Source organism: Copidosoma floridanum, unplaced genomic scaffold (genome assembly GCF_036245765.1).
Source record: "Copidosoma floridanum isolate Cflo_tuat_1 unplaced genomic scaffold, Cflo_Japanese_pri ptg000001l, whole genome shotgun sequence".
Lineage (NCBI taxonomy): Eukaryota > Metazoa > Arthropoda > Insecta > Hymenoptera > Encyrtidae > Copidosoma > Copidosoma floridanum.
Window position 1 is genome coordinate 8520380 of NW_028321878.1, and position 13515 is coordinate 8533894.

Here is a 13515-nt window from a genome sequence, read left to right on the forward strand (position 1 = left end):
CGTCTCGGGGAAATTTTTATTTATCTACACGTAAAGTCTGATGAAATTTCTGGAATCCGTGTATGAGAAGCTTGCAAGTGGCACGTGTGATAAAAATTAATTTTTGGAGATACGAGGAATTACAATTTCCCAAAGTCAGATCAAATGCAATGGGGTCAAGGATATCCGTGGGTTTTTTACCGGTCCATGAACTGCAGTGGATAACAATTAAAAAAATTTAGTTCAGAAAACTTTTGTTTAACCAATACATACAATATTATTGATGAGGAAAAATACGATACAGACAACAAGAAATGACGTTTGTGAATTTTCTTGTGTACTAACATATTATACTGATGTAGTCAAAATACGCGATGTTTTGGCTTTTTCGGATAATCGTGGTGGTGGGAAATTAAAAAACCACCCATAATTATCCAAATACATTTACTATAACATATTAAAGGTCATAATTATGTACTCCGTCAGCTGTCATAGGTAAAATTTTAATCAAGTAACGTTTATATTCAATATCATATGAAAGTTACATTACTTTTTCAATTACAGTAGGAAGGTAACAAAAAAAAAAATATATATATATTTTTAACTACAATTTAAATAACAATCACTATCTGGAAGTAGAATAGTGGGGAGGGGAGGTTCGTACGCGCTTGCAAAAAGTAAAGAGAGAGCAGCCTTTTTACGTTTCAGATGTATTAATGCAACACGTAATGTAATCGTATAAAAGCCGGCACGAAGTCAGAGGCAAGATCAGTACAGACCCAAATGCGTCAGTGTTAAGTGTCTCAAAGCATTTCTCTGTCTTCGATTCTGTCCGGTTTTTCGACTATCGGATTTCGCAGAGTTTTCTCCTGTCTTGCAGTGAATCTTTGTTGCATTTTCCTTTTGATTACTTATCTACGATTTCTGGAGATACCCATATCCAGCCATGTACAAGTACAATAGAACTAAGAAGACCAAGATCGACTATGCCCAGTTTAGAACGGAGGTTTCCAAACGAAGAAGATCAGCCGCCACGCGGGAACTGAGTAAGTTGAGGCAGCATTTATAAAATTCGTAACAGATTCAAGTGGAGTAACAGCAATGAACACAATTTTTCAATCACAATCACTCTGTCATATTGAAACTACCGCTTTAGCTGAAGTACAAATATTTTTGTATAAATTATACACATTCGAGTAATCGGAAAATTTCAATTTTTCAAACACAACATACATGAAGTTGAACAAAGGATCATTTTCATAAATGAAATTGCAGCGAAAATCGCCTACTCGGCCCCGCACAGTATTATCTCCCTGGCGGAGGGTATGCCGAACGAAGAAACCTTCCCGTTCAGCGAGATCTCGATAAAGCTGGTCGACGGCTCCGACTTCGTCCTGGAAGGCGAGGACCTGGCTGCCTCGCTCCAGTACATCCCAAGTCAGGGTTACCCACCTCTGCTGCAGGTAAGCTTTTTTTTTTTTATCCCCCAGCTTGCGTGGAATAAAATTATTTCGTTGAAACGCTTCCGCACGATTGGCTCTGATTTTATCGAATAAGGAGCAGAAGGAAAAAAAACAAATTAGATCCGAGCGGGATATTTTTTTTCAGTTCTCGTAAAGAGATTTGTTCGAAAAAAAAAAAAAAAAAACTTAAATAACGGAGTCCTTTGATCGTAGGCTATACGAGAGTTTCAAAGGAAAGCCCATTCGCCGCCTATGTGGGAGAACCGCGAAGTGGTTATTGTCGCGGGTGGCCAGGACGGGCTGAGCAAGGCTCTAGAGGCCATCATCGGGCCCGGCGATCCCATCCTGGTGCAGAATCCATTCTATCCTGGTGCCAGCGTTGTCGTGAGTTGATCTCTTTTTTTTTTTGAATAGTTGTGGTTTCCATCATTTGAAAAAAATTTTAATTTTTAATAATACTTTGTTTGCAAGTCTTTATATTAAAGTATATGACAAATTGTATGAAACGCCACCCACCTCCGAAAGGGTTTTCAAGTTACCGGGTTGAATAGTAAAAAAAAAAAGAAAAGAAAAAGGAGTGTTAAAAAGAAATTAAAAATGTCGGTACATCGTGTCCAGATTGCCCCGCACGAGGCGGAACTCATTCCGATAGAGCAGGACGAGTTGGGCTTGATTCCACAGTGCCTTCGCGAGCGTCTGAAGGAGCGCAAGGCTTCCGGCCTCAAGATGCCCAAGCTCATGTACATCAACGCCACCGGCGCCAATCCCACGGGCACCGTGATGCCACTCGAGCGCAGACACGAGATCTACAGGCTCGCTTGCGAGTACAATTTCCTCATCCTCGACGACGATCCTTATCACTTCATGTACTTCACGGACGTAAGTTGACACGATCGTACACCCACATGCATACATGTAAGACGCTTCGAGGGTCTCGAAGGAGTCAAGCGGATATTAGCGTATACGCGAGTCTAAATGGTTATTGCACGCGCTAATGGGGCTCGATACGGAGTCAATAACTGACGAATAATTGCATCTTGATCTCATATCCATCGACGCTGCACGTAAATTTGAGCGTGTAGCTCGCATTCCTTTTTGTCAATAGTGCACAAATTGCGTTGCTGCAGTGTTGATGAGCATTTCAGATGTTATTGAACTTATTTAAATCAGCTCTACCGAATGATTGTATTTTTAATAGAAAAAAATCAAGTGAAGGATAGATACGCAGAACGTGGAACATCCTGTTGGCGAATTAGCGTTTTGATCAATGATAATGAATTTTTTTTTAAATTAATAATTGATCGGTTTGGTTAAACCGTACGTCCATGAAAGCTTTGGCATATTTTTTCTGTCTAACGATATATTTAATGAAAAAAGTGACGTGGGACGGATGAGAAAAAAAAAAATCGTGATCATTGCAGGAAGCGCCAACATCCTTCCTGGCCCTCGACACGGAGAGCCGCGTCATAAGGGTGGACTCGTTCTCGAAGGTCTTGAGCAGTGGCTTGAGGATCGGTGTGATTACGGCGGCCAAACCCTTGGTCGCTACCATCGAGCTCCACATGCAGAGCAGCCACTTGCACGCGCCCACTTTGTCACAGGTTTGTTATATACATCCCCAATCTCACGAGATTCGATCTCCGAACATGTTCTTTCCGCAAACGAGTGTTTATTCCCTCGTGTTAGCGGATCGATGAATTTGTTGTTTTTGATTGATGGGCAAATTTAAAGGTTAATTCGCACGCATTGTACATATCGCGCCACACTTGTTATCGTAAATATATTTCTCCTGGTAACAAACGTTTATTCATTCTCTTTGTTTTTCACTCTTTTCTTTTTTTTTTTTTTTTTTCTGTTATTAACATCAGCGCTTCATATTATCTGGTTACGAAAACCTGACACTCTTATCATCCCTAGCCTTTATATATGCTTACTTATCTCTCATCATGTCTCTTCGATTATCTCCTAATTTCTTTCTTTTTTTCTTTTTAGCAAAAATAATGCTCTTTCATGATAATCTGCACTATCATTAACCTTCGCAGTTTAGTCTGAAATTTTTAATACAACCTTTGCGTGATTGACATTGTCGTCCCACAATTTTTTTATTTCTTTTTCACATTAATAACGTCGAGTAAGATGACATTTTTCATCATTTTGCTAATTGTAATGCAGAATTTAGTCGAACTCAGCTAAACATTGTATACAGTTACAAAAAAGCTTTATTAGATTTTTACACGGTTTTCGGTAACTTGAATCGTTCAAGTTTGGGTACCTCAATAAATTGTACAACAATAACAACAGTAACGTGTTTTATTCAATAAAATGTATGAGCCTATAACGGAAACAAAAAAAAACACATGAAATATCGGTACCGAACAATCACTGGCACGAGTCAGCTCACGCGGTACGCGCTTATCAGGCGCGAAGAATCTCGAAAGCTCATTAATAACATTGATAAAACGCGTGTGTTGTTAAACAGTTCGAGCAAAGTACGTGCGCCCCTCTGTTGTTATGGGAAAAAGTATCGCTTTTATGAGTTTTAATTTAGATCATTCTCAATAAATTATAGGCTCGTCTGAAATACATGCATGTTTACTCGCATTTTCATCGAAATTTGCAATGAGTAAGGGTTTTTTTTTAATACATATGCATAGATTTCTTTCGACTCGTTTGATTGTATACGAAGATTGTAAAACAGCGGGTTGGTTGAAGGTGAAAAATACTATTGTTACAGGTGATACTGTACAAACTGTTGCAAATTTGGGGATTCGACAAAATGATGGAGCACTTCCGTAAAATAAGAGTCTTCTACAAGGAGCGACGTGATCTCATCGCCAAATTGGCAGCGCATCATTTGCAAGGTAACACTTAGCATCACATGATGTAAGAATGTAACGTGCCGTGGTAATGAAAAAAAAAATTTTTCATCAATTCACAGGCGTAGCTGAATTTTCGGTACCAAGTGCCGGATTCTTCCTGTGGATCAAAGTACCTGGAGTACAGGATACCTGGAAAATGGTCATGCAGCGAGGAATCGCTCACGGAGTCCTAGTTGCACCGGGAGCTGCCTTCATGGCTGATCCGTCCGAGCCTTGCAACGCCATCAGGGCGAGCTTTGCTAAAGCCACGTACAAAGAAATGAATTTGGTGAGTTGTCTTACAGTTTTTTCGTAGGTTCGTGACATTTTTTTTTTTTTTTCACGAGCTGAAAAATTTTACGGAATTCATAGAATATGCCAAATGAACAAGTATAATTTGTTAAAATTTAAAGTTAAAAATTTTTAGTTTTATTTTTTGTCGATTAAGATAAATTAAATTTTTTTTTTTTCCTCATAACAGGCAATGGAACGCTTGTCGTTGTTGATAAAAGATGAATTGTCGCGGAGTAAATCAATTTTACCCGGTAACACGTGAAATTCGGGATGGTGGAGAATACACTGAAGGGGTGAAACTTTTCATCGACGTGCACCATCCAGCTGTGGGTAAAATAAACGCAACTTCGGCAAACTATAGCCACAGTAGGTTTCTAGAATCCTACAGTTCGACCTCTATATTTTGGTGCAGTGCAGCGCACCATCGCAGCCGTCGATAATATACATCAGAGGATATGCCTTACCGACGTATCTATCGCCACTTGACAATGACGACGACCGTATTTTTGCCAAAATTACGTTTTGTATCATTTGTAATTAAGTAGATTAGAGCACGTGCAAGCGCTTTTTCTTGATTCATAGGTTGAATTCTCCTGTCAACTGTTACACAAATAATTTCAAGAACCTAGTGTGTTATTTAATAAATAATTGAATAAAATAATTTCGGATTTTTATTTAACAAATAATGGAAAAAATCGTTTTTTATTGAATAAATTTATACTTTTGAACAACTCGTATGTAAATAATTTATCTGAATTCATTCATTACCTAAATTTAAAAAAGTAATTTAAACGCATTTTTATAATCCCCTCAAGCTCATGTGTTTCTTTTATATGACAAAGATAAAAATATACAACTTCTTTCAAAAATCGATGCTAAATAACCCGACCGATAGTTAATTGTTTGTCGTTGACTTTGCATGCTAAAGTTCCACTATTTTACTAATTGAGTCAAATCTGTACCTTAATATTCTATGCTAATAAATTATTTTGCAATTGTGACACAACCGACTTAATTTTTTTTTTGTTTTTTTTTTTTTTTTTTTTTTTATAAAAGAGGGTCCAGGATTATAAAAGTGAATATAAGTGATTTAAGTTGAGAAGCATGTGTGGAACACTGCCTTGTGTATGTTCTCACGATCACTTATATAAAAAAAAATTCTCATTTACCAAGCAAAACATAACTTGGCTAATGAAATTTGATTTTATCATTGTTTAAAATCAAAATAAAAAATTCACCAGATGGCTGAAAAATAATATTTGAAGATATCATAGAAGGAGCTCTGCTTAAAGTATTTGAAAAGTGTAAAGTTTCAGACCTAGATATTCTGTCAAATATAGGAGATTGCGATGCTATACAAATAATAAATAAAAAACTTTGACAGCAGTACTTTAAAAAAATAGCAAGAAAAAGAAGCTATAAATAGGTGTAGCTCGGGTTAACTTTGAGCTAATTAAAATTTGCATGTACTTAGATGTTAAGTAAATAAAATAAACATCAATAGAAAAAAGAGATGAATGAAATATTTAAATCATTACAAGTTGAGGAAAAAATATCTTACAAGTAAAAAAAGCTTGAAGGAAAGAGAGATGGAGGAAAGTTTCACTTCATTACGGATCGAAGCAATATTTTCAAGGGAGTGTAATGGAAATTTTGAATGTACTTTCGAAGCCCACTCGGCTAATCCAGTGAAGACACGCCACTTTGAAAGAGGGAGGCCGAACGTATAACGTAATTTTTTTTTTGTACATCAATTATATCTTTGTAATTTGAATTTGCTCAAAGTTTAAAATTACACGAGTGTTATAATCATTTAAAAATTAATATTTATATTTTAAAATTTGTTTGTTTCAATCAACTTTCATCAACAACTTTGTAATAAATTCATAATAAAGTCTAAAACTTAGTATTTTAAAGCATGACTATTTAATTTGTAATAAATTTTTTAAACGAGTAAATTGTAGTTCAATCGATGAGAGTGAAAGACAAATTTAACTTAAACCAATTTTTTTCATAATATACTTTTTTTTAACTTTTGGGGAAAAAATTCGTGATAAATAAAATGAAAGGGATAATAAATGATAATTATTGTAGTGCAAAATTTTATTATCGAATAATTTATAGGGTGAGTACAACAGACATTGTATTTTATCCGTAATTAAAGTAAATTCATATTAATTTAAAGTAAAACAGAACAATTTACCGATGATTTCTTGCTCGTAAGAACAACGCGATGTTTTCTTATCACATTGTTTTTCCATCGCTCTCTTCAAATTCATGAGATCCTGAAGGCTAAGATAATCAACAATAATCATGTCCAAAACCTCAACCGGCAATTGGTTGTCGAAATTTCGAAAAATCTGACCCAAGTCGTCAATCATTGATCCATAAAGAGATTCAAATACAATGCCCGTGTGCAAGATCTTATCGAGTATACCCGCGTAAATAGGAAAGTGTGCAGTGTTCATAAGTACGAAAGCCTCGCGTACCTTAGGTTTTTTCACGAGGGTTATAAGTTCTTGCTTGCTCGCACGCAAAACATCGAAGTAAGACACTTCGTCGCATATGAAGTTGCGCTTCATGTTATTCAACTCGATTTCGCAGTCCTCAATACAACTGCCGAATTCCACTTCATCCCAAAGGAACTCTTGCAATTTTAGGTCCAACTCCAGACCGGCTGCAAGCCTCTTAACGTAGTGATCCAATAACCATCGATGTCTCGGGAAAATCTTTTTTTCCGTTCCGTGAATGATGAAATCTAACGAGTATTTCGTCAATTTGTCCGTTTTCAGAGTATTGCGGGTAAGTAGTCCTTCCACAAGTTTTTTCTTGCTAATTTTGAATTTTGAGCTCCATTTGATTAAATAATCGTTGGTACAGCAGAACAAAAGCAATTTAAAAAGCTTGGACGTGCTTTTGCAAAAAGCATATTCTATGGGTGTCCAAAAATACGTTTTGTTGGGATCAATGGAGACTCCGAGTTTCAAAAACTCGCAGATGATCTTAAAGCAATCCTTGGGTAATTCAGCCACTTGAAGGAGCAGTGACTTACACTGAGGACATTTAGTGTCGAAACTCGCTCCACGCTCTGCCATAAGATTTATCAAGCGTATAGTGTCGCCGTCCGAATATCTCGAGAGGAGTTGTCGAAGGAGTATCCTGATTGTTTCGTAATTAAAGTTTTGGCAGTAGCGCAGTAAAAGCTCCACAATTTTGATGTCGCAGCCGATTGAAAGTCCATACACAATCAGACTGATGACCGGGTCCTTATTTTGCATGACATCGCATCGAAGCAGTGATTTCGCTGTATTCGTGCCCTTACAGCAAATACCCCGTCTTGGCGTATATTTGCCTGCGCGGACGTTAATGCCCAAATCAAGAAGAAGAGTTATCAATGAGAGTTCATTGATCGAGTAATGCAAAAGAGTACGACCATTCCAGTCCGAGCAATTGATATCTGCTCCCCAATGCACTAGGGCTCGAATCAAGTTACTGTTTTTCAGTTGCACTGCTTGGAACAAAAACTTGCCGCCATCTTTCTCAATAATTGTTTTACTTTCCTTCGATAGTTCTATCTGAAATGAACAATGAGTCATAACGAAGTTATGATGTATTAACATTTAAAATGATACACTTACCTCGAAATATTGTTTCGATCCGTATTGGAGTAAAAGTTCTATCGTTGAACTGTTACTGTATTGAACTGCCAAATCCAGACACGTTTGGTCCTGCATGTCTTTTTTGTCCACGTCATAAACACCAGCTTCTAGCAACTTCTTCAGCAGGCCCGTGTTCATTTCTTTAACGGTTTTATGAATGTCGTAATACGCGGCCATGTTCTTGTCATACATGGTGTACTTATTTCCTTGGGTTGTTGTACTCCGTTGATTGTGGACACACAAAAACTTGGCCGTAAAATTACGTTACATTTGATACTTGATTACGTGCACGAAAGTACTGCACTGAAAAGCTCGTCCGTTGTACAAAATACGAGAGCCAAAGTGAGCCACGAGGCATAAATATAAATTCCATTGTAATTGTGTAAAGGTGATGCGATAAGTCGAGGAATCATTAGTGGGATGACGTATCATGTTCCATTTCAAAAATAATCTAGCTGTAAAGTCGTCACTGGAAGTGTTAAGTACTTATGTTGTCCCACAATTTTATAAATGTCACGCTATACGACTTGAGGAACGTCTAATTTCAATGAATCTGTAGAGCATTTCTTCCTTGGGGGACCTGTGACTCCTAACTTTCGAGTAAAGTCCAACATTTTGTAGCGTGGCACTTTAAAGTGGTGTATGACGCGTTTCAACACTGTTCCATACGGAAAAGAGAGGATTTATTTATTATTTACAAGCGCAGATGAGTGATAATTATTTTAACAAATTAAAAATAATAACTGATTTTTTTAAATTATCAAAGTCTAGATTTGAGACTAGTGATCAATTTTATTAGGTATTTAATTTAAAATACATCATGTTTTATTATCAGTTACTATTCTTTTTTTTCGTCATAAACGTCATTCTTGAATCATAAATATAAGTAAATAGTTAATTAAAAGACCTTTTATTGTTAATTATCACCGTCTGACACTTTACTTTTAAAATTTATCAAAAATTAATAGTTTTTTATGTATTTTTTTATTGTGATGTGTTTGATATCATAAAAAAAGGTAATTTTTGCAGGTACTTGTACCAATCGATCTTGCATAAAAAAAAAAACAAATAAGTATAATAATAAGTATTAAGAAGTTTCAAATAATAACTTGTGACAGATGATTGTTAATGATAAGTTTTATGAGTCGTATCGAATCTAGACTTTATCAACTGTTTTTATTTTATATATATTTTTAACTACTTGTTTAAAATAGTGATAATAAATTGATCGAACAAAATTATTTCTGCTTGAAACTGACAAATATTCACCCACGTATCCGATTTTTCTGAAAGCTATGGTGAGCAAAGGGAAAATGCAAGAGTGAATTAGGGAATATTTTAATCTACTCGTGCATCAACGACACAAAAGAATATTCAAACTTTGTTAGCTTGTAAAATATATTTTATTTAAATAAAATTTTTTACAAAACATTACTTTTCTTAAATTTTGTTGATTTAAATTTTTAATTCATCTCTTTTTTTACTGAATTGTATATTTTATTGCCTTAACATATAATTACATCAGATTTATTCGAGCATCGTTATGGTAATGCACGAGTCAATTGAAATGTAGATATATATCTACATGGTCTGATATAATTAAAACACGTATGAAAATTTTAATGAGCTCAGAGTTAACCCGAGCCATACCTAAATGAATCTATAGTTTCTTTTTTGTAGTTCAGTTTTTCTCTTTTTTTTACTCTTTTTTTCAGTACTGCTGTTATAATTGGAAGTGATGTGGATTTCTGACGAAAAAAAGGTAAATTCTCTTTCCTTTATTGAATTTGAAAATCACCCAAACTTTGGTTTCGAATATAAATGATTATAAAAAATCGATTGGTAAAGTTGTAGCGATCGTTTTTTGAGTAGCAGATATAAAGCACCAATAATGCCAAAAACTGCACTATTGGTTAAAAACTTTTTATTTCTCATCCATTGGTCCAAGTTGCGGCTAGTAAATATACAATGTTGGTAATGTAACATTTTTCAAATACCAACTTAACTCACCATCTAAATACACAATCACAAAAATACTTTGCATCCCGTTAAATCATCAGAATCTTCAACTTCTGCGGGATTTGCGGCTGGTATTTTTTTTTCAACACCTTTGGGCCTCAGCTTTACCTCTACCAATCTACAGAACGCAGTTCCTTCACGCTCCAGTTACGCCACCACGCGAGTGACAGCCGAACGAAAAAAAACATGGCAGCGCCCACGACGCCGCCGACGACGGTTGGGGAGCAGACGGTGCAGTCAGTTTGTTGTTGTCGCGCGTTTAAATTTCAAGTGGAGATGGACGCGTGTACAAACGTCGTCGTCGGGAACGAGGTCGAGTTAACCGGAGACAACTTCGAGGATGTAGTAGCGCACCCAGACCTGATGAAGGATAATCTGAGAAAATTGAAAGAGGCGTGCAATAATTACAAAAACCGTGTAATAAGGCTCGTTCAGGAGTCAAAGTTACGATTCTCAGGTACGTATAGGAGTAGTGACTCCTTTTGGTACTATTTATATTTGTTTGTTCGTGGATGGTTCAATGATTAAGGTATTTTTATTTTTTGCCAAAGAACGAGCCAAACAGTTGGAGAAGAGCTATGAGACGATGGCACAGCTGTCAGGTGAAAGGCTGGAGCTGAAGGAGTCACTGGAAACTATAAGGCTGGAGCAGAAGGTCGTCGAGAAAAAGACCATGAATTCCATCAGGGAGATAGATAAGATCAGGACTGAGATGGAGCTTATCAAAGAAAAAAAAGAGACACTGTCACTGGAAATTGTTGACCTGCAGCAAGGTAAGCCCTTGGAGCATTTTTCTTTGTTTACACTTGATAGAATAACAGTAGGTTTTGATCCTTTGTGAGTCTGATTTTGTATGTTTCTTAGAAATTGATAACTCAAGGGATCACTTGAAAAAACAGTGGGAGGCTATCAAAAAGGCATGCAGCAAGTATAAGAATGTACTCGATATTCATATCGATACAGAGATGGTGGATCATATTGAGCATGTGACAGTGACATACTTTTGGTCTGAAAATCCAACTGATCATAAATTCTTTGTTATACTCCAGTATGAAAATGACTGTTGGAAAGGTATGTAACCTTGTATTTTTAACAAAACTAGCTACTGTGGACTTTTTCTTACCATTATGTTGATGGCTATATTTCTGTTTCAGTTAAAAAGATTGAACCAGAACTAAGCGCAGAGCAAAAGTATCAGCTAAATCATGTGGTACACTTTTCGAAGCAATCAGAAGTGCAAAATGTTACTGCATTACTCAGTGAGTTAAGGATTTTGTTTCTGAAAAATTATTTTGAACATTAATGTAAGATAGTACATAACTACAAAATATCATTATTTAAGACTTCTAGTATTAAACATTAAATGATGTAAAAAATCTTATCATACATAGTTTTATATTCATGCTGTACATAGATATTTTGATAATAAATTCTACACTGATATTTCTTTTTGATATATTATTTATATTTGCTACTTGGACATTGACTAAAGATGAATGTTGAGACTCCTTCCCCTTACCTTGGCTAGCACTCACTGTGTCAAAAGCCCAGTATAAGTAAAAACCGCGATTTAAACTAAACTTGACAAAAAATGATGTACTTGCTAATTTACTTGTGGATAATTTATTGAACCAAGTAAATAAATTTCGTGACGTACTTAATTTTGTGGATGATTCACTGCAATCATGTCAAAAGTTAATGTAAATATCAGCAGTACAATTCTTGTACAATCTGTCAGCTAGCTTGGACATGAGAAATAAAGACCGTCATCTGATTATCTATCTTGAATAGTACGTTTCTGTGAACCTGGAATTATAATTTCTACTTCACCTTGAGTTAAAGTTAATTGGACTTAACAAAAAAACCTTGTTATCTGCTCGAAAACAAAATAATAGTATAAAATAATTTTAAATAAGATGAAACATTTTAACAAGATTAATATTTTATACTAAACTTGGAATTTCAGTTCACTAATATCGCTTACAAACACCGCTTCCACAGAGTAGTTGAAAAAAAAACAAAATAATTTTAAAACTACACTATACGTTTTGTAATATAGTATAAACTGATAAATTAATTTGAAACGAAAAAGCAAGCTTATCTTCACAAAGTTTTGTTTATTAACGTTTTATTGTATTTTTAAGTTTTTTATTTGACTGCAAGAACTCCAATGTGCGTAATATATACGCATACTTTAAAGTACTCTTTTGCGTAATACACGCTTTCATTTGTAGTACAGAAACAAATTATACGTAGGACGGGAAAATTTTTGATATGTAGTTTTTTATTATTAAATTTCATAAAAAATACATAATTTTTATTCTATAAAAGGTTACACTCATACCAATATGTTCTATAATACTTGTTGTAAAATTATGAAAGTTAACAAAATAAAATCGTACTTCTAAGAAAGCAGTTAACATTATTTTTTATTTGTAAAATAAAACGAATTAATATATTGTGGCCCTAGTACATTTACCTACACATCTTTGATTATTTTAATAAATGGGTTTATGCTCTTACAAACTTTCATTGTATTTCACACGATAATTTTTTTCAAAGTTTAATTATTACTAGCTATTGATTACACGTATATTTATAATAAAATCAATTTTTACATAAAAAAGTCGCCAAATAACTAATTAGTTCGCTAAATAATGTTTTTTTTTTTTTTTTTTTTTTTTTCAAATTAAAAACAAAAATCTTATATTTTACACATACTGTAATGTTGTTTATATTGTCAAAGTAATATTTTTGGTAAAAATTTGAAGGTAATCGCATTTAATTTCATTGCATTACGGAAAGACAAAAATGTGCTTGAGAAAATAGAAAAAATTCTCTGTTTCTTTATTATTTTTTATTCCCATAATCGCAGAAATAATAACGTACAGTGATATTCAGCCAAAAATTCAAATGAATGGTTTTTCAATTTCAAACTTTGACGTCCAATTATTAACCAAACGATCAATCGATAAAACTAAATTAGAAAAAAATCTTACACATTAATATTTGAGAGACAAAAATTTTCAAAGACAGATCGATGCGTCAAAACAATCGAGCGCTTTACTCTATAGCACTGCGTACTTAACATCGTAAATTTTTTTATTTTTTTATTTTTTTGTTTTTTGCGTCACGGGAGAAAAGAGTTTACTTCAACAACCACACATTAAATTATAGGCACAAATACATCTACACGTACACATAACGTGTACTACCCAAGCGCGCACACACGTGCGACAAATT

The 13515-nt window shown here is 34.8% G+C and overlaps 3 protein-coding genes across 3 annotated transcripts; 2 read left to right on the forward strand and 1 right to left on the reverse strand.

The window, feature by feature from the left end:
* Nucleotides 1–763: 763 nt before the first annotated feature.
* On the forward strand, nucleotides 764–5325 carry LOC106639802 (kynurenine/alpha-aminoadipate aminotransferase, mitochondrial). The gene is made up of 8 exons (XM_014353579.2): nucleotides 764–1025; nucleotides 1255–1442; nucleotides 1656–1826; nucleotides 2061–2321; nucleotides 2864–3043; nucleotides 4177–4303; nucleotides 4381–4589; nucleotides 4782–5325. The coding sequence occupies exons 1-8, from the start codon at nucleotides 926–928 to the stop codon at nucleotides 4854–4856; spliced, it is 1311 nt and encodes a 436-aa protein (XP_014209065.2). The 5' UTR covers nucleotides 764–925; the 3' UTR covers nucleotides 4857–5325.
* Nucleotides 5326–6695: 1370 nt separating this feature from the next.
* Nucleotides 6696–8582, reverse strand: LOC149376017 (uncharacterized). The gene is made up of 2 exons (XM_089591718.1): nucleotides 8233–8582; nucleotides 6696–8169 (listed from the first exon to the last, which is right to left on the reverse strand). The coding sequence occupies exons 1-2, from the start codon at nucleotides 8443–8445 to the stop codon at nucleotides 6769–6771; spliced, it is 1614 nt and encodes a 537-aa protein (XP_089447844.1). The 5' UTR covers nucleotides 8446–8582; the 3' UTR covers nucleotides 6696–6768.
* A 1808-nt stretch (nucleotides 8583–10390) lies between these two features.
* Nucleotides 10391–11715, forward strand: LOC106639770 (uncharacterized). The gene is made up of 4 exons (XM_014353531.2): nucleotides 10391–10729; nucleotides 10824–11045; nucleotides 11137–11343; nucleotides 11427–11715. The coding sequence occupies exons 1-4, from the start codon at nucleotides 10459–10461 to the stop codon at nucleotides 11573–11575; spliced, it is 849 nt and encodes a 282-aa protein (XP_014209017.2). The 5' UTR covers nucleotides 10391–10458; the 3' UTR covers nucleotides 11576–11715.
* Nucleotides 11716–13515: the final 1800 nt, after the last annotated feature.

Excerpts from the sequence above, each read along its gene's own strand:
- LOC149376017 (XM_089591718.1), bottom strand. The coding sequence starts at position 8,445 with ATGTATGACAAGAACATGGCCGCGTATTACGACATTCATAAAACCGTT. Across the intron at positions 8,170-8,232 it reads GATCGAAACAATATTTCGAG|ATAGAACTATCGAAGGAAAG; the intron begins GTAAGTGTATCA and ends TGTTCATTTCAG.
- LOC106639770 (XM_014353531.2), top strand. The coding sequence starts at position 10,459 with ATGGCAGCGCCCACGACGCCGCCGACGACGGTTGGGGAGCAGACGGTG. Across the intron at positions 10,730-10,823 it reads GTCAAAGTTACGATTCTCAG|AACGAGCCAAACAGTTGGAG; the intron begins GTACGTATAGGA and ends TTTTTGCCAAAG. Across the intron at positions 11,046-11,136 it reads AATTGTTGACCTGCAGCAAG|AAATTGATAACTCAAGGGAT; the intron begins GTAAGCCCTTGG and ends TATGTTTCTTAG.
- LOC106639802 (XM_014353579.2), top strand. The coding sequence starts at position 926 with ATGTACAAGTACAATAGAACTAAGAAGACCAAGATCGACTATGCCCAG. Across the intron at positions 4,304-4,380 it reads GGCAGCGCATCATTTGCAAG|GCGTAGCTGAATTTTCGGTA; the intron begins GTAACACTTAGC and ends ATCAATTCACAG. Across the intron at positions 4,590-4,781 it reads CGTACAAAGAAATGAATTTG|GCAATGGAACGCTTGTCGTT; the intron begins GTGAGTTGTCTT and ends TCCTCATAACAG.